The sequence below is a fragment of the Aquarana catesbeiana genome, linkage group LG02, assembly GCF_042186555.1.
Source record: "Aquarana catesbeiana isolate 2022-GZ linkage group LG02, ASM4218655v1, whole genome shotgun sequence".
NCBI classification, from domain to species: domain Eukaryota; kingdom Metazoa; phylum Chordata; class Amphibia; order Anura; family Ranidae; genus Aquarana; species Aquarana catesbeiana.
In genome coordinates, this window is record NC_133325.1 from 52,499,455 (window position 1) to 52,526,938 (window position 27,484).

General features: G+C 43.1%; 1 protein-coding gene across 1 annotated transcript in view; it reads right to left on the reverse strand.

The window, feature by feature from the left end:
• Positions 1-7,575: 7,575 nt before the first annotated feature.
• LOC141126867 (kelch-like protein 35) overlaps positions 7,576-27,484 on the reverse strand; it is a 29,163-nt gene continuing 9,254 nt past the window's right edge. Inside the window, exons 2-7 of the mRNA XM_073612884.1 lie at positions 20,966-21,856; positions 18,768-18,952; positions 18,458-18,576; positions 14,474-14,662; positions 12,888-13,076; positions 7,576-11,423 (exon numbers count right to left, since the gene is read on the reverse strand). Coding sequence (XP_073468985.1) covers positions 11,235-11,423; positions 12,888-13,076; positions 14,474-14,662; positions 18,458-18,576; positions 18,768-18,952; positions 20,966-21,856 — 1,762 coding nt within the window. The 3' untranslated portion in view covers positions 7,576-11,234. The remainder of the gene's footprint in view (positions 11,424-12,887; positions 13,077-14,473; positions 14,663-18,457; positions 18,577-18,767; positions 18,953-20,965; positions 21,857-27,484) is intronic.

Here is a 27,484-nt window from a genome sequence, read left to right on the forward strand (position 1 = left end):
ACGAATATGTGTTGATTATAGGACTTTAAATCGGCGAACGGTCACAGATCAATACACACTACCTCACATTGAGGAAACTCTTGATGCCCTGCAAGGTAGGTAAAGTACCAATGAGTGAGGAAGATCAATAAAAGACAGCTTTTATCTGCCCCCTGGGGTTTCTCTAGTTTGCTCGCATGTTTCAGGGCATTAGTGGTGCACCTGCAACCTTCCAGCATCGAATGGATTGGACACTGGGAGACCTTTGTCCCACTCAATGTATTGCCTACCTAGATGACATCATTTTTTTTGGCTCCACTCTGGAGGAGCATGACCAGAGACTGTTTAAAGTGCTAGATCGTCTGAGAAAAGAAGGTCTGAAACTCTCCCTGGACAAATGCTCGCTCTTCAGTAAACTTTGTGGGTCACATAGTATCTGCAGAAGGGGTCACAACGGATCCTGCAAAAGTGGAGGCTGTGGTAACCTAGCCCCGTCCCACAAATCTGAAAGAACTGAGGTCCTTCTTGGGGTTTTGTGGCTATTATCGCCGCTTCATTAGAGTCTATTCCAAGATTGCTCAGCCTCTTAATGACTTGCTCAAAGAAAGCCCTGGCACTGACACAACCAGCAAAACTCCTTTCAGTGAGAGGTGGATTTCTGCTTGTGAGGACGCTTTTCTACAGCTTAAGAAATTGTCTTACAGAAGCCCCAGTGTTGGCTTATGCAGACCCACAAAAGCCATACATTCTGCATGTAGATACCAGCTTTGATGGATTAGGAGGGGTCCTTCATCAGGAGTACCCAGGGGGACTAAGGCCTGTTGCTTATATTAGTCGCAGTCTAAGCCTGGAAGAAAAGAATTATCCTGTTCACAAACTGGAATTTCTTGCCCTGAAGTGGGCTATTGTTGAAAAGCTGCATGATTACTTGTATGGGGCTCAGTTTAAGGTGAGAACTGACAACAACCCCCTCACTTATGTTTTGACTACAGCTAAGCTGGATGCCACTGGTCATAGGTGGCTTGCTGCCTTGTCTAATTACCAATTCACTCTCAAGTACAATCCAGGGCCCAAAAATATTGGGGCTGATGCTCTTTCTAGGCGTTATGAGTTGCCAGTGAACTTAAAAGAAAGTGAATGTTAAACTTTCAATGTTCAACTTGAAAAGTTCTGGTCCAATGGATTTAGTGTGCATAGACTTTTTTTGTATTGACAATGACAGCAGTGGTGTGGGAAATTGGGAAATGTTCTGATTGTGACTGATCACTATACTCGATATGCTCAAGCCTATTCCACCAAAAGATCAGAAAGCAGTAACTGTAGCTAAAGTGTTGTGGGATGGATTGCCAAATCTACTTCACTCTGACCAGGGGCGGAACTTTGAAAGTCGCCTAATTAAAGAGCTGTTAACATTGCTTAACACTGACAAGAGCCGCACCACACCTAATCATCCAGAGGGTGATGCTCTCCCTGAACGTTTCAATCGCACCTTGTTGGGTTCCCTCCCTAATGGTGCTAAGCAAACCTGGAGCCGACATTGGAGCTATGGTACATGCCTACAATTGTACCAGACATGAATCAACTGGTTTCTCTCCTTATTTTCTCATGTTTTGGAGAGAAGCCCGTCAACCTATTGACATTCAGTTGGGTGTGTCTACTGATGGAGTGGAAAATAGAAATCGCTACCAGTATGTGGCACGACTTAAACAGAGTTTAAAAGAGGCCTATCAAATAGCTGAGGAAAATACTGCAAAAACAAATGCTGCCAGTAAAAGGCGTTTTGATGCCAAAGGTTCGTTACAAAGACTTACAACCTGGTAATAAAGTGCTTCTCCACAATTCAAATTAGCTGGTCGCTGGCGAAATTAGTTGTTTGAAGTTATAGAAAAACTGCCTAGAATTTCAGTCTACAGGATTCGAGGACCTGAAGGTCGGATCAAAGCCTGGCATAGGAATCACTTGCTTCCAGTACCACAAGTTGCTACTGCTGATGAGGATCCACAATCTGATATTGTTACAGATTCTAATGATGTGCCTTGCGCAGACCATGGAGACCAGAGTGATGATACTGACTGGTTTATACCTCCACCAGAGTCTCCTGTACAGGTTCCTTTGCCTATTACTGATCGGGGCCTTCCTCAGAGGGGAGGTCTGAACCCAGATACTTCTGTTTTTGAACCAACAGCCCAAAACTTTGTGCCTACAGTTCCAGGCATGGTTGGAGCACCAAGTTTCCCCACTAATGCTGTCCCAGAGTTATCTGGACTAATGCCTGAGGGTTTGAGGAGAGGAGATCGTGTTCGACGGCCTCCACCAGTTTTTACTTATGACACCTTGGGAAGACCCTGCTATGCTGTACAGAACTATATACAACCTCATGTTCTGATGGACATGATTGCCGTTCATTCTAGACTAGTTAGCATGATGCCTATATGTTACTAACATAGGCATGCCCACGGGGTGTGTCGGGTGTGCCCAGGCACACCCTAATCGCCACGCACGCATATCACTCTGTGTGGTGGCATCAGGCTTTTTTTTCAGCCGGAACTACCTCAGGTACTGCCCTGCGCTTGCCGCGTTCACAGAAGCAAGGTTTCTGTGTCAACAAACGACAGCGCTCCTCTTCCCGCGGCTGCCTGCACTGAACCCTCTATGTTCCCTGTCCCATGCCAGCGATAGCAGAAGATTGGGCTGGGGTTGTGCACATCAACGCTAGCCCGGCAGCAGCACCTTGTGAAGCCTGTGTCCTCCCTGCAGCCTGAACTCTCCTATGGAACATGGCCGGATCTAGGGGGGTGCTGGGGTGGGCTAGGCACCCCCCAGATTTTAGTTGCGCTCCCAGGCAATTCCCCTCTCTCATGGATGCTGTGTCCAGGCAGGGTTTCACATCGTCGATATCAGCAGAAGCTAGAACTACAGCAGCTATCACTCACAATGCCCAGCTTTCAGCCAGCACACTCCCCCTACCGCCACCCCTCCGCTCCATAAATGTAGGAGAAGAGAGGGTTCAGTCTGCTCCGCATCCACTTGCTCCTATCTCTTTGTCTGCCCTGCCCACATCGCAATCCCTGTGTATGCAGCCAGTGATGTGTGGGCGGGAGATTGGAATTACAGCAGCTTCAGCTAGGTCGTGGCTACATGAATGATGCCTGAGCCTGCAGAGACCAGCCTATGATGAGTGAGTATTTCACTGAACTCTCCACATCACCCCCCTTCTCTTCATCTGTCTCCCCCCTCCTCCCCTATCTGTCCCCCCTTCTCCACAATGTGGAGTCCACATATCTCCCCCACTAATACCCCATCTGTCCCCCCCTCCTCCCCTTCTTCACCATCTGTCCCCCCCCTCCTTCCCTATCTGTCCCCCCTTCTCCACATGTCTCCCCCACTAATCCCCAATCTGTCCCCCCCCTCCTCCCCTATCTGTCCCCCCTTCTCCACATGTCTCCCCCCCACTAATCCCCCACCTGCCCCCCCCTCCCCCTTCTCCCCTATCTGTCCCCCCCTTCTCCACATGTCTCCCCCACTAATCCCCCATCTGTCCCCCCCTTCTCCCCAATCTGTCTCCCCCCTCCTTCTCCCTATCTGTCTTTCCCCATCTTCCTCCCTTCTCCCCCCCCCCCGTCCCCCCCTTCCCCCATCTGTCTCCCCCCTCCTCCCCCTCTTACCTGAACTCTGCTCTCTATGCGCAGCGCACACCTGAACTCTGCACTCTATAGGCAGCACACACCTGAACTCTGCACTCTATAGGAATTCTGCTCTCTATGCGCAGCACACACCTGAACCCTGCACTCTATAGGCAGCGCACACCTGAAATCTGCACTCTAAAGAAACTCTGCTCTCAATGCGCAGCACACACCTAAACTCTGCACTCTATAGGAATTCTGCTCTCTATGCGCAGCACACACCTGAACTCTGCACTCTATGCACAGCACACACCTGAACTCTGCACTCTATAGGCAGCGCACACCTGAACTCTGCACTCTATAGACAGCGCACACCTGAACTCTGCACTCTATGCACAGCGCACACCTGAACTCTGCACTCTATAGGCAGCGCACACCTGAAATCTGCACTCTAAAGAAACTCTGCTCTCAATGCGCAGCACACACCTAAACTCTGCACTCTATAGGAATTCTGCTCTCTATGCGCAGCACACACCTGAACTCTGCACTCTATGCACAGCACACACCTGAACTCTGCACTCTATAGGCAGCGCACACCTGAACTCTGCACTCTATAGACAGCGCACACCTGAACTCTGCACTCTATGCACAGCGCACACCTGAACTCTGCACTCTATAGGCAGCACACACCTGAACTCTGCACTCTATAGGAATTCTGCTCTCTATGCGCAGCACACACCTGAACCCTGCACTCTATAGGCAGCGCACACCTGAAATCTGCACTCTAAAGAAACTCTGCTCTCAATGCGCAGCACACACCTAAACTCTGCACTCTATAGGAATTCTGCTCTCTATGCGCAGCACACACCTGAACTCTGCACTCTATGCACAGCACACACCTGAACTCTGCACTCTATAGGCAGCGCACACCTGAACTCTGCACTCTATAGACAGCGCACACCTGAACTCTGCACTCTATGCACAGCGCACACCTGAACTCTGCACTCTATAGGCAGCGCACACCTGAACTCTGCACTCTAAAGAAACTCTGCTTTCTATGCGCAGCACACACCTAAACTCTGCACTCTAAAGAAACTCTGCTCTCTATGCGCAGCACACACCTAAACTCTGCACTCTATAGGAATTCTGCTCTCTATGCGCAGCGCACACCTGAACTCTGCACTCTATAGACAGCACACACCTGAACTCTGCACTATATAGGAACCCTGCTCTCTATGCGCAGCGCACACCTGAACTCTGCACTCTATAGGAATTCTGCTCTCTATGCGCAGCACACACCTAAACTCTGCACTCTATAGGAATTCTGCTCTCTATGCGCAGCACACACCTAAACTCTGCACTCTATAGGAATTCTGCTCTCTATGCGCAGCGCACACCTGAACTCTGCACTCTATAGACAGCACACACCTGAACTCTGCACTCTATAGGAACTCTGCTCTCTATGCGCAGCACACACACCTGAACTCTGCACTCTATAGGCAGCGCACACCTGCTCTCTGCACTCTCACAGCAAACATCTAAACTCTGTACTTTATATGCAGCGTACACCAGAATGCGGCACTCATATGTGTGTTTGAGCTTTGGGGTGCACAACCTAATGCAACAGGCTGCGCACACCTATGGTTACTAACCATATTTCCTTTGCAGCTAAACTCTCTAATAGATTGCTTCTGCAGAAGGCAACAACAATGTTAACTTTTGCTATTTTTTTGAGTGTATATCCTTGCCGTGTTAGAAGGATTTTCAGCAGGGAGAGAATGTAGTGATGTGAGCATTTCTTTGCCCATTTACCAAGTGTATACTTTTGTTATGCAGTGTTCGTTTGCCCTTTTCCAATATGGCTGCTATGCTCTCACTCACCAAGGATGAGGTCATCAAGAAGAGCAGAGGATAGCAAGGGGTTTTGTGGGTAAGTGGATGTAGAGAGAGACATGTGAAGAGAGAACAGTGAATGCCTGCTAAGAGAATACAGAATGTGTAAGTGCTGCAGATTCACCTCACTGAGACATACATAGAGACTGTTAAAGAGGAAGTAAACCCTGATGGGTTTTACTTCCTCTTTGTTTCCCTGCAAAGGTAAAGCATAATGGGCTACTATACGTCGCATAGTAGCCCATTATGTGTCACTTACCTGACACAGGAGCCTGCGATGTCACCGCTGTCCCCTCTTCCAGGAAGCATCCATCTTCCTTCCGGGTATCGCGGCTCCGGCGCTGTGATTGGCCGGAGCCGCGATGACGTCACTCTTGCACATGCATGCGGGAGCCGCCACTAACGGCGCAATCACCGTTAGAAACGGCACGCTCAGTGCGCCTGCGTGCCGTTGCGCGCCATAGACATCGGTGCCTGTCTTTTGCAAATATCTCCTAAACTATGTAGGTTTAGGAGATATTTCTTGCACCTACAGGTAAGCCTTAATGTAGGCTTACCTGTAGGTAAAAGTGGTCTGTAAGGGTTTACAACCACTTTAATGATTTCGTGTTCCTGTTTGGAAAATACTTTATGTTGAATGGTTCACTGAATGTTATTTCTTCAATAAATGGACTTTCAAATACAATGCTGTGGGGATTACTGTCTATGTGGAGATATATTTCGCAGTTGGGATTTCACTTGCTATTCACAAGCCCCAATTGAGTGGAGGCACTGTGCTTGTTAGAGATCCTGTCCAGATCACGCAGATTATAAGACTCTGCTCCTAAATACTATACAGGTGGCGCCATCATACCTCAGTAGCCGCAGAGAGAGAAAAGAATAGTGCTACAAAACTATGTAAACAGAATGTGTCCCAAGACGGAGCCCTGAGGCTCCTCGCACACAACTCAGAAAATAGGCTATTAATCATCACCCTTTAGAGATGATCCTGTAACCAGTTTTCTATCCAGATACCTACTATCTTATCAATGCCATAAGACCTTCATTTGTAAATAAAGTGTTTATGTGGTACTGTATTGAATGCCTTAGCGAAATCTAGGTACACTACATCCACAGGCATTCCTCTGTCCAAATTACAGCTAACCTCCTCATAGAATGTTTAAAGGTTGGTCTGGCAAGAACGGGTCTTCATAAATCCATGTTGGTTACTACTACTGATACTATTTTCATCAGCAAATTCTTGAATGTGGTCCCTTATCATTCCTTCCAATATTTTACATACTAAAGATGTTAGGCTGACTGGTCTGTAGTTTCCAGATATATATCTTGGCCCTTTTTTGAATATTGGTACCACATTTGCGTTTCGACCGATCTGCTGGTACCATTCCAGTCAGAAAGCTTTCCTTTAAAATGAGGAAAATAATCTGGTTATAATATGACTAAGTTCTATGAGAACTCTCAGGTGTAAGTCATACGGCACTGGTGATTTATTCACATTATGTTTTTCTAGTCTTTTTTTTGAACACTGGTCTCTGTCAGGCACGAGGGTACATTCATTATAATGTTATTAACTTCTTTTTGTCTATCATATCTCTCCTTTTCTTAGCAAAAACTGTGGAGAAGAATATATTTAATATAGTTGCCTTCTCCCTGTCACTTGTGACCAACTTCCCCTGGTCATCTTTTATGGGGCCAATACATTCTGACCTCACCTTTTTACTATTACTATATTTTTACAAACTTGGGGATTTTTTGTTTACTCTTACTGGCTCCTAATTGCTATTCTGAGACCAAAAGCTGTTGGTGACAGCTTGGTCCCCATGCTGGAGGCAAATGATCGAGTGGGAGAAAGTCTCACTTCTGTGAAGTTGCCTATATGTGTTTAAACCTTCAAACAATGGCACCCTTGATAAACCCAGATGTGTTTCATATCTTTGAAGATTATAAATTCCACAAATGTAGGTTGGCCAAATCTGATTTAGGACAAATTTGGGCAAATCAAAAATGCGCAACTTTTTTGAAGAAGGATCTGGTATTTACATTTTCCTGTCTACGTGGATTAATCAATGAGAAAGAACACTTATTTCTATCTTTTATTTCCAATTTTTAGGTTACGATTGGCACAACACAGTTCTCTGCACAGTTCTGTGGCTGCGCAGAGAACAATGTAACATACAAATAGACAACACAAAGGTTTACACTCCATAGTCCAGCCATGGTGTCGAAAAGTAGAAAATATGGCACATCGATCCAAAAAGCACACAGTTAAGAAGTGTTCTACAAATACATTAGAAAATAATACACATTATAAAGTCATAATATAATACAAACACATTAAATTAAAGACTGTAATGTTCTAAGTGCCTATAAGGATGAACATGTTAGAAGGGCATTTATAAAAACCACTGCATATCAGGAGAAAAAGCATCCTTGGAAAATAGTCCAACTTATGGCGTCTATGTATACAAATTCATTGGACAAATATCACAAGCATTCGCTTAGCCCTCGCAAATTTTATTTTGCTTAGTACACTGAATTCCTATGATGATCGACTCCATCGAATGACCATAATATTGTATTTTCTCCTGATTAAGGTATTCCAGAAAAGCATGTATATTGGGGACTAGGAATCATAGGGAGTCAACACATTAAGCAAAATATGGCCAGAATTCGCAAGAGCTTGGCGAATGCTTGTTGGCATTCATCCCAACCATTTTTTTTTATACATAGACCCCGAAGTGTACTTAGCAGAACAGTCCTTTAAAAGCAACGCCATCAAAACTCCACTACTCTAGATGGAACCGCTCTGCTATCCCTTCCCGTTTTCTTTTCTGTTTTTATTGTTGGTGCCGGCCATAAATGATTTTATTTATTACAAACATGTATGTAATGCTGGCGATTTGCACAGCACTTTACATACTGTACATTCCCTGCTCCCAAGGAGTCTACTATGGCCAGTTTAAACAGGAGCCAATGTACCTACCAGCATGTATTTATAGTGTGGGAGGAAACATACAAATGCATATGGAAAACATGCAAACTCCATGCTGGCAATTTATTGGTAGGGAATTAGGATTCCAGTGCTGCAAGGCATACATGCTATCCACTAAGTCACCATTCTGCTCATCACTACCTTATTGATTTACTTAGACAATCACAGTAGTTTTATTGAACAGGATTAGAGTGATTCTGCCTCTTTTCCTTTCTTATTGAATGGGGGTTGTGTTCTTTAACCACTTCAGCTCCGGAAGATTTTACCCCCTTCCTGACCAGAGCACTTTTTGCTATACGGCACTGCGTCGCTTTAACTGACAATTCTGCGGTCGTGTGACGTTGTACCCAAACAAAATTGGCGTCCTTTTTTCCCACAAATATAGCTTTCTTTTTGTGGTATTTGATCGCCTCTGCGGTTTTTATTTTTTGCGCTATAAACAAAAAACCATGACAATTTTTTAAAAAACGCATTTTTTTTAACTTTTTGCTGTAATAAATATCCCCCAAAAATATATAAAAAAAAATGTTTTCCTCAGTTTAGGCCGATATGTATTCTTCTACATATTTTTGGTAAAAATAAATCGCAATAAGCGTATATTGATTGGTTTGCACAAAAGTTATAGCGTCTACAAAATAGGGGATAGATTTATAGCATTTTTATTATTACTTTTTTTTTTACTAGTAATGGCAGCGATCTGCGATTTTTATCGTGACTGCGACATTATGGCGGACACATCGGACAATTTTGACACATTTTTGGGACCATTGGCATTAGTACAGCGATCAGTGCTATAAAATTGCATTGATTACTGTAAAAATGCCACTGGCAGTGAAGGGGTTAACACTAGGGGCGCTCGAGGGGTTAACTGCGTTCCCTGGGAGGTGATTCTAACTGAAGGGGGAGGGGACTGACTGGAGGAAGTGACGGATCGCGGTTCCTAGCTAATAGGATCACACGATATGTCACTCCTGTCAGAACAGAACAGGAAAGTGTGTGTTTACACACACTCGCCGCTGTTCTATGTCTCCTGGTCACGATCGCTCCTGGCCGGCGGTCATTGCGACCGTTGGCCACGAGCATCGTCCCCCAGCCATGCAGCGGGCGCACGCACGCCTGCTATCCTGACCCCGCGAGCCGTCGTATAGCTACGACGGCTCGCGCAGGGGAGCCAACCTGCTGCAGTATAACTGCGGCGGTTGGTCGGGAAGCGGTTAATCACACATATCTCCAAATGCATCAGTCGCTGGTGTCATGCCCTTCAAGATGGCCATTTAGCTATCATTATCAGGCTCCAGGGGGTCATTAAAATGTATGAAAAGAACTGATTACCCACAAGTTGCTTTAGGATCAGATTACATGCAGCTTGTTCATTCTGTGGTTGTCTTTTTTTTAGGCACTTGAACAAAAAGCAATAAAAAAGTTTCAGAATTCAAATATACTCAATATTCACTCCTGGTGTTGAAATGACTCTCCTGGCCAGTAAAAATGGTGGATTCAAATCCCTAAAACTCCAGAGATTGACTTGCTGAACAGCCAGTCAATTGGATGCTCAAAGCATCTTCTAAAATTCACTCACTTCATATTAGTAGGGGCCAAGATGACCTTAGCTAGAGCATGGAACTAAAACGACGGTGTCATTTGCAGGAGCCAAACAAAAGATTTCAAGGATAATGGTGCAAGAGAAGGTGGTCAGCATCCTCCTAGACACCTCCAAGACATTTGAAGCTGTGTGGGAAAAGTGGGGCGTATACATTAACCAGCCCCCGTAATCCTCTATGCCAGTGATGGAGAACCGTGGCACCCTAGATGTTTTGGAACTACATTTCAAATGATGCTCATGCACTCTGCAGTGTGGTGGAGCATCATGGGAAATGTAGTTCTAAAACATCTGGGGTGCCAAGGTTCTCCATCACTGCTCTATGCTATTGTCTACTCCGTGAGAAACCCTGATGCCTAACGTCTAATCTGGTTCTATTATAAACTTCTCTTCTTTTCTTTATTCCTATATTCGGTCTCTCCTCCTACTCTCTCCCTCCCCTCGTCCTCATTGCTGGGATACCTGTCTTTTTCAGAAAGATATTCATTAGGACATGTAATCGGGTAACTTGGGCAGGTTCTCATATAGTTGTGATGAGCCAACTGGGAATCTGGTTATAACTCCCACAAGGGGGGATATTATGTATTTTAATAATTGAACCAGTTTTGCATTTACTATAGCCAATATGATAGTTTTATCCAAGTTAGTACCCAAGATAACTATTTTTGCTATCAATACACATGCCAATCTCTAGGTTGGTTTAATTATGCCCATGTTTCAATGTCATATATTTTGATGCAATGTCCTTTTCTGTATTCATATTTAGTTTTCTTCAAATAAAAACAATTGAAATATACAAGAGTAGATTCAGCCTGTTGCAGCCTCTTCATTGTCATAGTACAGTTGCTCACTCCATTTTTTTTGCCACTGGACTGCACAATTTTCTGGTTTTAATAAATGCCCATCCTCCCATGCAATAGACAATACTGCACATCACAAATAATTTCTATATAAAATAATAGTACGACAAAAAGGTGTACATGAAACACCTGTCTATAATCTGCACATGAGTACATACCAAAATAGATGCACCTATCCGCTTATGAAACATTGACTATCAATGAAAATAAAATTTACAGTTTTGGTAAGTCCGTAAACCAGAGGTCACTGAGTTTTTTGGCAGGGGGTGAGGCTCTTAGAGAGCACGTTATGCTTCTGGCCTGTGTAAGATGGTAACGCAGCCATGATAGCTGGTACAGCGTTGTAGAGGGGGTTCCGCGTTAACTTGTCCCGATTTCGGGTCATACACAAAAGCTTTTTCAGTTCCTTCTCCATTTTCATCCCGTCCTCCCAGGATGTAAATGTTTCCACCGCAACTGGTCACTCCACAGCTCTCCTACAAATGAGGATTTTTATATGAATTACAGAAATTAAAACACGTTTGATTTTTTGCTTACAAATGCTTTCAAATACCTTTTTTTCTAAGGGGAAATCGTTTGCCTCCTGCCCTCCTACTGCAGTGCTCTGTGTTTGCAGAGCTGAGTAACAGCCACGCCCCTCATTGAAATTATCCTATTGCAGAGGAAGATAGGAAGGCGTGTCTGACCAGGTCTGTTAAGCCTGGTACACATTATAAGGTTTTTTTTTTTTAGTTCAACCCAGCGGGCTGAACAAAAAAAAAAAAAAACAGATCACTGTACCAATACAAACGATATTAGAATAACGATCTTCCCCGCTGTGGGGGCCGCCATTGGCTGCAAGCACTGATCGGCTGCTGGCTTTCAAGCATGCTCCTTCGACAGAAGCCGGTCGTGGGGCAGCTGCACGCAAAAGTTGGCCGGTTTCTACTGTAACGACTGATTCAGGCGGATTTTCATCGTTTGTGTACGGGACTTTACTAAGTACTGATTACTGAGTACCCTGGGTCCCTAATGAACTGTGCATTCATATTAAATATATAAAATATAAAAAAATATTATAAAAAAAATAAATAAATAAAAAACCTACACAACCACTGTAACAGGAAAGCCGGGGTAAGACTAAAAATATGGCAGTTGCTAGTACAATGTCTACTTGACCGAATTTCCTTCGGCCTTCCTTTAGTTTAGGGACCCCTCACTTCCTGTCCCAGTGACCACTGTTACTTGTTGGGGACAATGAAAATCTGATAGGGGCTCTAACCTTTCTCCCCTCTATTAAAATAAGTGTTTTTATTGCTTTGTGTGTCTACACCACAGAGATTTCTATTCAGTTCCTGTTTCAGTGATTACTGTTTTTTGGACAGGAAGTGAAGGAAAAGCCCCTAAAATTTTAAATTTCAAATTATTCTGTTTTTTTTTATTACTCCTTTACAATGTTATTTATTTTTTATTATTTTTACAATGTTTTTTTTTATTATTTTATTTTTTTACAATTTTTTTTGGAGTCCTGTTAGGGGTCTTTGGTGAAATAGCAGGGGTCCAAGCAAACCCCTGATGTCTCACTTTTGAGCTGCACTGGACAGCGAACGAATGGAAAGTGCTCTGTGCTGAGCATCTTCCTGTTCAATCACAAACTGAAGCATAGTAAATACTATGCTACATTGATGAATGGACTCAATAAGTGATTGGTAACGGTCACTCACTGTGTTCATTCAGAAAAGGAAGGTGCAAGTAAATGACATGTTTACCGGTCCCTTCCCACTCTTTCCATTCTGAAGCGAGGGAGAGGAGGGAAGCCGGCAGCACAGGAGGGCATGAGGGGCCTGGGCAGCAGGGTGATTAGGGTATTGCCAGGCAGACCCCCTTGTGCAGACCTACGTATGTATAACATACTGATGCCTGAAATTATTTATTAAATATATGACAGATGGTACACTCACCAGAGGGCCGGGCAGAGAAGCGGCATCACTCCATTCATCTGTTTTTGGGTTGTATCTGAATATTGTGCTCAACAGACCCCCAACAACGTAAATCATTCCATCCAACTCAACTGCACTGATACACCTCTGGGAAAAGGGCGATGGAGACTTGTAAGTCCACTTGTCTTCTTCCGGATCATAGCACTGGACCTGGAAAGAAATAAAAGTTCAACTTGGTTATAGAAGAAGTTTCAAGTATATATTACAAGGATCTGACTACTTTTTTTTTGTAAATTCCTACATGCTGTTGATCTGGAGATAATGTTTAACTGCTTCAGCTCCGGAAGATTTTACCTCCTTCCTGACCAGAGCACTTTTTGCGATTCGGCACGGCGTCGCTTTAACTGACAATTGCGCGGTCGTGCGACGTTGCACCCAAACAAAATTGATGTCCTTTTTTCCCCACAAATAGAGCTTTCTTTTGGTGGTATTTGATCATCTCTGCTGTTTTTATTTTTTTGCGCTATAAACAAAAAAAGAGCGACCATTTTGAAAAAAACACAATATTTTTTACATTTTGCTATAATAAATATCCCCCAAAAATATATATATAAAAAAAACATTTTTTTCCTCAGTTTAGGCCGATATGTATTCTTCTACATATTTTTGGTAAAAAAAAAATCGAAATAAGCGTATATTGATTGGTTTGCGCAAAAGGTATAGCGTCTACAAAATAGGGGATAGTTTTATGGCATTTTTAATATTAATTTTTTTTTTTTTTTTTACTAGTAATGGCGGTGATCTGCGATATTTATCGGGACTGCGACATTATGGCGGACACATCGGACAATTGTGACACATTTTTGGGACCATTGGCATTTATACAGCGATCAGTGTTATAAAAATGCATTGATTACTGTATAAATGTCACTCTCGGTGAAGGGGTTAACACTAGGGGGCGATCAAGGGATTAATTGTGTTCCCTGTTTGTGTTTCTAACTGAAAGGGGGAGGGGACCGTGTAGGGGAAGGGATAGATCGCTGTTCATACTCTGTATGAACACATGATCTGTCTCTTCTCCCCTCAGAGAGCCGGAAACTGTGTGTTTACACCACACAGATCCCGGTTCTCCGTGTCTCAGCGGCGATCGAGGGAGCGGTGTTCGTGACCGCCGGGCACTCACATCGGCTCGGGGGACATGCAGCGGGCGCGCACGCGCCCCTAGTAGCCACAGGGTGAAGCGACGTAACATAACGTCGCTTCGCCCAGCCGTTCCATTCTGCCGCAGTGAAACTGCAGCGGCTGGTCGGCAAGTGGTTAAAGCATTCGCTTGGAAAACATGTGCAATGAATGAAGGTTTGTCCTGGTGACCAATGTTTGGGACCAAGAGTGACATGAAATCCAACATTTTACAACTGTCCTCAGAACAAGAGCTGAGGGAATTTCTTCCAATGGGAATACCTGTCATGTTGGAGAGGATCGAACTTATTGATGCATGAGAGCTTACTATCCAAGTCCATATAAAAATGGTTTCACTTGGACATTGTCAACCAATTTGCTCACGCATGGAGCGGTGAACCTGGTGGCCTTTGTACTAATCTTCGTACCTTGTTTGTGTTCCCATAATCCTCTACTGCTCCTCCAATGATATAGAGCTTGTTCATGCAGGTCACCGCCGCTGCGGAGCTCACAGCTTCCAACATTGGAGTTCCTGGGATCCAGTTGTTGGTGAACATGTTGTAGCGTTCAACCGTAGACAACCTTTTTGTTCCATCAAAGCCACCAGCAGCATAGATCTAGGTAATGAAAGTGGGATACATAAATTGTTTGCTTTTTATTACAGATAGATAAATATCACCGCTCTAGGAAGGTCAATCAGGAACAGACCTCTCCTCTAGGCTGGAAGCCACAGGTGCCGGCAATGCTTATAGCAATGAAGTTTTGAGAAAAATCCTGGACAGCCGCACTCAAAATAATTTTCGCCTTTATTGAATAAAAATCAACAAAAATACATGCCACAGCAGAACGTGCAGGAAACTTACGCGTTTCACACTACAACCAGTGCTTAAGATTAAGCACTGGTTGTAGTGTGAAACGCATCAGTTTCCTGCATGTTCTGCTGTGGCATGTATTTTTGTTGATTTTTATTCAATAAAGGTGAAAAAAGTGCGGCTGTCCAGGATTTTTCTCAAAACTTCATTGCTTTTTATTACACATAGAAAATATATTTGTCCTTTTGGACAATCAACACATTTAGAAAGACCACCAGGATATAAAAGCAATTGCTAAATATACATTTTTTGTCTCTCTAGAAGTGCTTCTATGCTGCTCTATGTCAAGTTTCCTGTTATCTAAATGACAGCTTTAAAAAGTGCCTATTTCTACACACTGAAAACTGTATCTGCATTTTAATCTCTAGAGATGTCCTCTACCCCTGCCTGTGCAAGAAAGATGATAATTGGAGAGGGAAAGGGACAGAAAAGTGGATATTTGCTATTTGCTGTGGAGGTTTTCTTTTCTTTTATAATACTAACTTTATATATATATATATATATTATTTTTTTTTTATCCCCTTCTCATTGTTTTTTTCTTACCATATCTGTCTTGGGTGATCTACATCAACATGACGATACCAGGGGGTCTATTTATAAAACATATGTTGAACGAATGTCACAAGCATTCGTCTAGGCTGCATACATTTTCCCCGTGTTTTCTTTAAGGGCACTTTCAGACATGAGAGGGCAGTAAAAACTGGCCTCTAAACCCCTGGCCGCCCACCCAAATTGCAACAACTTGGGGTGCAGAGTTTGACAGATAGCACATCCTGTCAAATGCCTCCATTGAGTTCAATAGGGGTGCACCGCAACTGCAAGCCGAATACTTCCATATACCATGCCTTGTGGTGCATTGAGTTAATAACCCCTTCCTGCTTGCCCTGGCAACCCTTTAACTGGGCTATTATGCCTGGGGGAGAGTAAGGTCTGCCTTATCATTTGACCATTGTGATTGGCTGTCACAGTGGTCACATGATCGGGAACCGGTTCCCAATCAATCCTCTGTGCTGGCAGTGCACAGTAATCAGCCGCCCATAGATATGTGTATAAGTGCGACATGTGGGCGTTAAAGCCCACAATCTTTTCTGCCGCACATTATGTGGGCGGTAAGAGGTTAAGGAAGGGTCATGCACATTTTGTTATCTGCTATGGCACGTTAACCATATGCCATGACGTGCGTAAAAACACATGACAATAGAATGCTTAAAGTGTTACTAAACCCACAACAGTAAAATCAGTTTATACAGTGCCTTGAAAAAGTATTCATACCCCTTGAAATTTTCCACATTTTGTCATGTTACAAATAAAATAGTAAATGTATTTTATTGGGATTTTTTGTGACAACACAAAGTGGCACATAATTGTGAAGTAAAGGAAAATGATAAATGGTTTTCAAACTCTTTTTACATATAAATATCTGAAAAGTGTGGTGTGCATTTGTATTCAGCCCCCTTTACTCTGATACCCCTAACTAAAATCTAGTGGAACCAATTGCCTTCAAAAATCACCTAATTAGTAAATAGAGTCCACCTGTGTGTAATTTAATCTCAGTATAAATACAGCTGTTCTGTGAAGCCCTCAGAGGTTTGTTAGAGAACCTTAAGGAACAAACAGTATCAGGAAAATACCCTGTATACCCTGATGCCCTTGCTGACTCCCTGTCCTCTGCCCTGATGACCCCCTGTACACGGCCCTACTGACTCTTGTACAGTCCCTTTCTGACCTCTTATTGCCAAAGAACACACCAGGCAGGTCAGGGATAAAATTGTGGAGAAGTTTAAAGCAGAGTTAGGTTATAAAAAATATCCCAAGCTTTGAACATCTCACGGAGCACTGTTCAATCCATGATCTGAAAATGGAAAGAGTATGGCACAACTGCAAACCTACCAAGACATGGCCGTCCACCTAAACTGATAGGTCGGGCAAGGAGAACATTAATCAGAGAAGCAGCCAAGAGGCCCATGGTAACTCTGGAGGAGCTGCAGAGATCCACAGCTCAGGTGGGAGAATCTGTCCACAGGACAACTATTAGTCCTGTACTCCATAAATCTAAACTTTTTGGCCTACAAGCAAAACGCTATGTGTGGCAGAAAACTAACTCTGCACATCACCCTGAACACACCATCCCCACCGTGAAACATGGTGGTGGCAGCATCATGTTGTGGGGATGCTTTTCTTCAGCAGGGACAGGGAAGCTTGAAAGATGGATGGAGCCAAATACAGGGCAATCTTATGCCACGTACACACGGTCGGATTTTCCGACGGGAAATGTTCGATGGGAGCTTGTTGTCGGAAATTCCGACTGTGTGTAGGCTCCATCAGAGATTTTCCGTCGGAATTTCCGACAAACAAAATTTGAGATCTGGATGTCAAATTTTCCGACAACAAAATCCGTTGTCATAAATTCTAATCGTGTGTAAACACTTCCGACGCACAAAGTTCCACGCATGCTCGGAATCAAGCAGAAGAGTCGCACTGGCTATTGAACTTCATTTTTATCGGCTCGTCGTACGCGTTGTATGTCACTGTGTTCTTGGAGATTGGAATTTCCGTCAAGATTTGTGTGACCGTGTGTATGCAAGACAAGTTTGAGTCAACATCCGTCTGAAAAAAAAACATGGATTTTGTTGTCGGAATGTCCGATCGTGTGTACAGTGCATTAGAAGAAAACTTCTTTGAGTCTGCAAAAGACTTGGGACCGAGTCGAAGGTTCAATCACCTTCCAGCAGGACAACGACCCTAAACATACAGCCAGAGCTAAAATGAAATGGTTTAGATCAAAGCATATTTATGTATTAGAATGACCCAGTCAAAGTCCAGACCTAAATTCAATTGAGAATCTGTGGCAAGACTTGATAATTGCTGTTCACAGACGCTCTCCATCCAATCTGACAGAGCTTGAGCTATTTTGAATGGGCAAAAATGTCCCCATCTAGATGTGCAAAGCTGGTAGAGACATCCCCAAAAAGACTTGCAGCCGTAATTGCAGTGAAAGGAGGTTCTACAAAGTATTGACTCCGGGGGGGGGCTGAATACAAATGTACCCCACACTTTTCACATATTTATTTGTAAAAAATGTTAAAAACCATTTATCATTTTCCTTTCACTTCACAATTATGTGCCACTTTGTGTTGGTCTATCACATAAAATCCCAATAAAATAAATTTACGTTTTTGGTTATAACATGACAAAATGTGGAACATTTCAAGGGGTGTGAATACTTTTTCAAGGCACTGTATATACTGTTGATGAGAAAAGGTATTTAGCAGTTTAAATTTACTAAAATAATTGCATTTCTATGTTCGGTGTACTGTGGGAGACCAGATATAGTGAATGCAGGGACCTGGGTTTACTAACACGAATGGGCCCTCGCAGAGATTTCAAGGAAATAGTAATGCTAAATTTGCTAATTGTTAGTAGTCCATGTCTGTGGTGAATGGGGGAGGTGAGGTTATCATAGTCAATGCCTTGTGCTTCCTCCCCTCTGCATGGTGGAGTTCTTACTATCTAAAAAAAAAAAAATTTTAAATGACCTACCTCTCCATTCAGAATGGCCATTTTGTGCCTCCATCGGCCCTTTGCTAATGAGGCAATTCTGATCCATGCATTGAGCTGAGTGTTAAACATCCAAACATCACTGCTGTTAATATGTCCACCTGAAGAAGGACAATGATGGAGATCACATGATTTGGAACAACAGTTTTTCTTATTCTACACCTATGATGAAGAAGGGTTACGGACGGCCCCTGTTAGGTTATTATTGATGTCTGTGTCCCTGCTGAGATTAGTGACCAATATGATGGGAAATTCAAAATTTTGCATATGAAAAATGAGAATAAGCACTTACCTGAGATGTATATATTATTCTTTAATGTACAGGCAGCAAACTCAGACTTGGTATATCCTGGCATGCTGGCAAGAAGTTTCCACTGCCCGCTCCTTGGATAGTAACATTCAGTAAAAGGCAATTTTAAAAGTCCCTTTTTATCACAACCGCCAATAATGACGATGGCTTCCGACAAGTCTGCAAATCTGCAAGAAAGAAAGAGTAAACTTATATTGCTCCTTTATTATTTGCACATTGTTCAGTGACTAAACACTAGGGATGAGCAAAATTGAGCTTTTTCATTTCCCCTATGATTTTGATGAAAATTAAAAAATTTCAGCAACATTTTATCGTTTGGTGAAATGCACTGAAGTCAATGGGGAATGAGAAATTAATATGGTTTTTGGTGACTTTTAGGTGTAAAATGGACTTTAAATGGCTTCTGGGGTTTACATAAGCTCCTCTTAATGTGGAGTTCAACCCACTTTTACAACTCCTCAGCATCCCTCACTAAACTGTGCGCTGTAAACAAATTGGATATATTTTTTTTTTTTTTCTCAGCACCTACTGTATATCTGCTGTATTCATTTTTCACTTCCTCCTCCCTGGCCGCGGCCCATCGCATCATTTCCTGTTTGCAATGCCTTCTGGGAAGGGACAGCAACTTCCTCTGACACTGTGGTTGCTATGGAAACCTGACCTGAAATCTATTACACTGCTTGTGCTGCACTGAGCATGTGCGAGATCTGCCAGGATGAGATCCAGGAAGAAGTACAGTCTGGCTTCAGATGCCCACACTTAAGATGGCCACTGCCTGCTGTGTTTATAAAATAACAAACTACTGCTATAAACTAACTAACAAAACAGACCTTAGTTTACAGACTAACTTTACTAGAATACATTAAGCTTGTGTATTATAGGGGTATTTTTATTTAAAAAGTATCATTTCGGCCGGAACACCACTTTAACTACCGTAGACCTGTTTGTGTGCCTTAAGCTGCGTACACACGAGCAGAATGTCCGACAGAAAAAGTCAGACGGAAGCTTTTCATCGTCTATTCCGATCACGTGTAGGCCTCATCGGACTTTTTTTTTTCTGAAAATTCTGACGGACCTAGAAATGGAACATGTTCTAAATATTTCCGACGCAACCAATTCCTATTGGGAAAACCGCTCGTCTGTAAGCTGTTCCGACGGAACAAAAACGACGCATGCTCTGAAGCAAGTACGAGACGGAAGCTATTGGCTACTGGATATTGAACTTCCTTTTTCTAGTCCCGTCGTAAGTGTTGTACGTCACCGCGTTCTTGACGGTCGGACTTTGGTTGGACTTTGGGTTGACCGTGTGTAGGCAAGACCGCTCGAATGGAATTCCGTCGAAGAAACCTTCGGAGTTTATTCCGACAGCAAAACCGGTCGTGTGTACGCGGCATTATTACCCTTAATAGTGTTTGTTTTGTATTTGCAAAAAAAAACATAGGTGGAAAAAGGTAACAAGCAAATGCACAAAAAAGGAAATAAAAATGCAACTTCCACCGCCACCTTCCCAAGAAAAACACCCTCTAAATAAAATGAAAATATATAGTTATTTTTTTTATGCAAATTTTGCAATCTGAACAATTGAAAGTTTATTCTTGGTAATTTCGCAGTGAAATCACTCATCCATACTGGACAGTCATGGACACAGTTACCAAAGGATTTTGTAGTTTTGTGCTATCTGTTCAGCAATGACATTAGACTACGCACAAGCTACTCCTTAAAACCACAGGAGCTCTAATTCCTAAGCACAGCGCTCCTCTGCAGCATGTGCAGTGGTATGTATATCCTTGTAACCAGCAGTGCCTTTAGGTAAAGTTAGTGCCAGCCACCAGCTTCATAATACAGAGCTGGTGGTGAAAGCCCAGTTACCATAGAGTATTTTAGGGCTCCCTGTAAATGGAAGTGACAATAATGTTGAGGGAGCCTCAAAAACACTTACATCAACAGAGCCTAGTTTGGGTTAAGGCAGGGGTCTTCAAACTACGGCCCTCCAGTTGTTCAGGAACTACAATTCCCATCATGCCTAGTCATGTCTTTGAATATCAGAGTTTTACAATGCCTCTCATGGGATGTGTAGTTCCACAACAGCTGGAGGGCCATAGTTTGAGGATCCCTGGGTTAAGGTAACCCGAAGACAGGTTGAAAAAAATGTCAAAAAGCAAAGTTCTATATTTCTGTACCTTCTTGGCCTTGCTCTGAAAGAGTTGACTGGATTCCCAAGGATGTGGAACATCCGAGCCTCGTGCAACAAAGAGAAGCACTCTGGACAGCCCTGGATGGTCTTTTCTGTTTCCACCTTCTCCATGAAATAAGCAGGGTCCAGCAATGGCAGTCTCACATGTTCCAGAAGATCCTTCAAAGCTTTAGTTCCGGTGGTTTTATTTTCTTTGACCCACCTCATGACAGCTTCGAAGACAATTTCCTCTTTGCTCACCACCAGGTCCTCGTTGGACAAGTACTCAATCAATTCCTCTTTGGTCAGCTGCAGAAACTCCTCGTGACAAGAGACCTCCTCGAAACCTTCCAGCACCAGTTTTTTGCTTTTCTCAGAGAGGGAAGTGATTGAGAACAAGTCAGCAAACTTCATTATGCCAACACAGTTAGAAGGGTCCAGTTGGCTGTCCAAAAATTTTACACACTCATCTTTTAAACTAGAGATGTGGAGCAGATCTGAGGCCTGCAAGAGGTCTTCCACATTGTCTTCTTGTATCGTTGGGTTCCCACCATACATGAAGTCCAACAAGAAGCCCATAATTCTTGATGATATTTTCTGAATGTTGATAACACTGAGATTGCTCTCCTTGAGGCTTCCTCCAAACATGGCTCTGAAATAAGAACTGTTGGCTGACAGGACGCCTCGATGGCAGGGAAATGTCTGGTCTTCTATTTGGAGAACCACATCTGTAAAAATTCCACATTGTCTGTAAATGTTTAGACTCTGTAGGATCTCCCTGGCATGGCATGTCCCGCCACAAGGCCATGTCTGTTGTCTCACCATTCTCAGCTCCTGGAAGGAGTTTTCGAGATTGATAGGTTCCAATTCTGGTACCTCTTTTGAAGTCTTTTCCATCCTGCATTAAACAAGACAATGATTAAAGATAAGCTATGAAATATTAGAAAATATTCTAAAACTGTAACTTAATCCATTGGGCAGGCTCCCATGTACTGCATATAAATCCAAAAAGAAAGGAAGAGGCACAGATAAACTTGTGAACTTGAGAAAAAAAAGTGTGGATGTCCAACATGGGCCCACAAAATTAAAAGCAAGAGTTTCGATCCCACATCTTTTCTTTTTGGACTTATATGCGGTACATGGGTGCCTGCCCCCTGGATATACTGTACTTACATTTTGACAACCAAACCAAAGATATTTTTTTTTACTTTTTTCCTGCAATGCAATGTAGCAATAGCAAAGATAACTACAGAATGAACAGAGCCCATTCCCCGAAACAAAAGTTTTCACCCCCGTCCTCTCATGCTATTGGCCGGAATTTGCATCAGACACTTGTCGTGACTTGTGTTTCTTTTTGTCTTACATTGTATTCCTTACAGCAGCTCAGTTATTAACACGCGTGGTGAGCACGTCATTTTGGATACCCAACATTCAGAATAAAAAGCCTAAACTTTTGGTTTTACTTTTTTGCCTTTTGCTTTACAAGCCCATCCTAAAAGGATAATTTTGCAACATCATTTTTTGCGGCTCATGACTGTCTCCCCCCCCCCCCCCCCACCTTTAAAACCACAGGACTTTGTTATTTCATGTGCAGCACATCTGCTTAGACGATCGGGACCTTGGCTCGGCGAAGATGGAAAAATTGTACGTTTGTAAGCCAACTCACATCTGCACACCGGCTCTACAAATTGTATTCACCACATGACATGAAAATATTTACTTACAGATAAGCAGCCACTTGGACGGCTGGCTAATTTTAGGCTCTGGTAACCAAACCTTCCCACAATCCCCTATAAAGCCCATGTGCTGACAAATTGCAGTGGGCATGTATCAGCAGCAATTAGGTAGCACAGACTGCGGCAGGGGGAACGCTTGATGTCCATTTTTTATTTTCCTCCTCTATTTATGAGCAATACCACCATTGACATGGAGGATCTCCATAAAGAACTCTGAGTCGCTCTGCTCAATTAATACATTTTCATTTCTGCCCACTTTTAAAGTGCACATTAAAGAGTAAAAGTGGCCAGTAATTACTTTTTTTTTTTTTTTTTTTATCGGCCAGTGGATTTATTATATTCAGCTGGTTACTTTTTGTGTTCTGGTGAAAAAATCTGCAGTGACAGCCTCCCTTTAGAACAATAGTTTCCAAACTGGGGTCTGTGGGCCGCATGCAGCCCTTTGCTAGTCGTTATGTGGACCTTGGGGCACTATTCTTCCCCCTGATACAAGCCACTATTCCTCCCACTGACACCAACAGTGGGGCATACTTGCTACCACTGACACCAATGATGAGGCACTATTCCTCCCACCGATTCCAATGATAGGGCACTATACCACCCACTGATACCAATTATGGGGCACTATACCTCCCCCTAATACCATTGATGGAGTTCTTTTACTTCCACTGATACCAATGACGGGGCACTATTCCCCCTACTGATACTAATGAGAGGGCACAATACCTCCCACTGATACCAATGATGGGGCACTATTCCTCCTATTGACACCAATAATGGGGCACTATTCCTCCCATTGATACCAATGATGGGGCACTATTCCTCCCACTGATACCAATGATGGGGCACTATTCCCCCCACTAATACCAATTATGGGGCACTATTCCTCCCATTGATACCAATGATGGAGCACTATTCCTCCCACTGATACCAATGATGGGGCACTATTCCTCCAATTGATACCAATGATGGGGCACTATTCCTCCCACTACCCTGTTTCCCCGAAAATAAGACCTAGTGTGCCTGTTAGTGATGGCTGCAATATAAGCCCTACCCCCCAAATAAGCTCTAGTTAAAGTCCTTGTAGGTCTTATTTTCAGGGTAGGGCTTATTTTCGGGGAAACAGGGTAGGGCTTATTTAGGGGGGTAGGGCTTATATTGCAGCCATCACCGACAATCACGCTAGGTCTTATTTTCGGGGAAACAGGGTAATACCAATGATGGGACACTATTCCTCCTACTAATACCAATTATGGGGCACTATTCCTCCCATTGATACCAACGATGGGGCACTATTCCTCCCACTGATACCAATGATGGGGCACTATTCCTCCCACTGATACCAATGATGGGGCACTATTGATACCAATGATGGGGCACTATTCCTCCCACTGATACCAATGGTGGGGCACTATTCCTCCCACTGATACCAATCATGGGGCACTATTCCTCCCACTGATACGAATTATGGGGCACTATTCCTCCCACTGACTCCAATGATGGGTCACTATTCCTCCCATTGATACCAATGATGGGGCACTATTCCTCCCACTGATACGAATGATGGGGCACTATTCCTCCCACTGATATCAACGATGGGGCACTATTCCTCCCATTGATACCAATGATGGGGCACTATTCCTCCCACTGATTCCAATGATAGAGCACTATTCCTCTCATTGATCCCAATGAGGGGTCATTTTACCTCCCACTTATACCATAGATAGAGTACTATTACTTCCACTGATACCAATGACGGGGGACTATACCCTCACTGATATTAATGATGGGGCACTATTCCCCCCACTGATATTAATGATGGGGTACTATTTCTCCCACTGAAACCAATGACGGGGCACTATACTGCATCTACAACTGATACCTATGATAGGGCCTTAAACCTCCCACTGGTATCAATGATAGGGACACTATTCCTCCTCCTACTAATCGCATGCACTGGTTATATTGCAATTGCAATAAAAAGTTATATTGCAGGAGTGCCTAAAATTAGACTTTTATCTTAGCGCAGACTTCTGGGAAAACCAGTGAGCCAATCACACAAGCAAGAAATTACATTTCCTGGGGGATTCCGTACTCCGCAACGTATGTCAGCACAGCCAACCGCTAGTTTTCACCAGGGGGAGCGTGTGACAGGGTGACAACACAGGAGCACAACTGGGAGACAGCTGCGGAACGTTGTCACCTTTTTCATTCCTTTTTCCATCCAGCTGATCTCCCGCAGCTTTTTTTCAGCCACTTTCATAGACCGGCTTCCTGAGAGTGGCTATGATGGGCCACGTAATGTCTTGTTGTCACCACCAGGGGTGTGTGTGACAAGGAGCAGCTCAATTCAGAGACAGTTGTCACCCTATACCAAGAAGTGCGTGAACCTTCATGGTAGGATCACCAGGTATTCGTTTATTGAAAGCTGCAGATTTAACATACTACTGGTTATATGAGATTTTAGGTTTAGGCGGTCCCGTACTTTAATTCACAGAATCACCAGGCATTTGTTTCTTTTATATATATATATATATATATATATATATTGCACAATGAATTCAGGCCCCTGTAGCTCATATTTTATTTTTACTGCCTACAAAAAAGGAGATCAGTTGTCAGTCAATGGCAGACAGACAGGAAATGAATTTCCAGGTGTTTTCCTATTACATGATATTCCCAAGTTTCCTGCTTCTCTGTGAAATAGATTTGGACCTCACTGTTCTCATATTGTTTGCCCATTTTAGTGTAACATGTGGGCCCTATGTATTGAAGTATTAGAGTGGATCCAGCAAAACTTGACTGCCTGCGTTTCGATCGGCCACACATCTAGTGACTGGCAGATGTTTAGCCGGTAAATGTCAACCAATATTATACTGAGCGAGAAATTTCCCCCAACAGGGACACAGCAATGAAAAGCAATGCCTACAAAGTCCCAAACCTTCCTCACTATATCTAAAACAAAAATCTAAAAATGTAGTTGAAGTTGTACTTGTCTTTATATCATTAAAAAAAAAATTAAAATGATCCTACGATGTGCCTGGTGGTCCTCCCATGTGACACTTCCTGGTAAAAGGTGACAACTGCTCCCTACTTGTTTTCCTCTGTTGTCACCTAGTCATATGAGCCCCTCCTGAAAACCATGGATGTTCCCGGTGTTCCTGGTTTCAGTTCGCAAGCATTCTTCCAAATGATCTAAAAGTTTAGGAATTGTGAATGTTAATAAACCCAGGACCCTGCATTCACTATATCTGGAGGAAATACCTTTTCTCATCATCAGCAGTATATAGCAGTTTTGTGACTTCTATCAGTGTCTGGTTAAAGCTTGTAGGGTGACTTTTCATTTCCCTCTGACTCCTGACTCTCTGCCTGGACAGTGCTGATTGGCCCTGTGCTGATCACATGCACCCATCCAAGAAAAAAAAAACTCTCTAGCAACACACACCAAACTGAGCATGTGCAGAGTGCTCCCAAGGCTCTGTACTATCAGGAGACAGATTAGGGACAGTGGAAGAAGGCGAGGGTCAGAGAAGACAGGATCAAACAGCCTTTTTACACAATGCGGAGGATTAACACCTTAGGTTCCACAGTGAGTATAACAAGCATGCTTTACTGCATATATATATATATATATATATATATATATATATATATATATATATATATATATATATATATATATATATATATATATATATTAGTATACTAGTATTGTAGAGCGGGGACGGGTTTTTGGGACTTTAAATGAAATCATGGCCTTTATGCTTCACATAAAGTCCCACCCCTTTGTCGCCTGCTTGCTTGGTTGCGTGCTTGCCTTTTTTCGGCATATACAGACTGATTTTACTGTTGTGGGTTGAGGCCCCTTTCACACTGCTGCGACTTCGTGAGATTTTGCCACGATTTTACAGATTTTACCGATTTTACCGTGATTTTGCAGCCACAATTTCAGGGAATGCCTGTGTAAACTTGAGGTCTATGGACCTCAACTCGCATTAAAGTCAGACCCAAAGTAGCACAGGGATTCTACTTTGAAGTTGGTGCGACTTGAAATCGCACAGATATGAATGGAAATCATGGGGTACGACTTGTCATGTGACTTTCCAGTCCCAAGTCGCAGGACAAGTGTAAAAGGGGCCTGAGTAACACTTCAATGTGATACCCATTAAAGTCAATGGCAGCCGAATCCTGGAATAAACTTCTCTCTATTGCCAAAGCTTTTAGACTTTAGGTGGCTGTGCCAAACTGCCAATATGCATGGGGGTTGATTTAATAAAGGCAAACAGAATGTGCACTTTAAAGCGGGGGTCCACCTATCTATCGTTTTTTTTTTTTTTTTGGAGTTCATTTACAAACTTTTCTTCTCATGATTATCTACTCACATGTTCTGTGTAATAAGTCCACCTGTGTCCGATTTCGTTGTAAACAATAACTTATAAAATTCACTGAAGGCGGTTTCCATCTTCATTGTGGGCATTTGAAGCCCACAAGCATGTATTTCCTGGATGTGGTGAATGCTGTGCTCCCAGCATTCACCGAGATGTTGTGATGACGCTGTTGCACAATGCATGCTGGAAAGCCTGAGACTAGCTCCCAGGGGACTGTGGGAGGTCTGGGAGAGGCTAGAAACACGCCTACTCCCATGAGAGGAAAACCAGGAAGTGCAAAGAAGATTAGAAAAAAAAAGGTAATTACGGCGATTTAAATTTTTTTACACAGCATGTCAGCATCTAGGCAAGGAAGAGAATGCATAGAGATAATGTTCAAAATTTGGGTGGAACCCCGCTTTA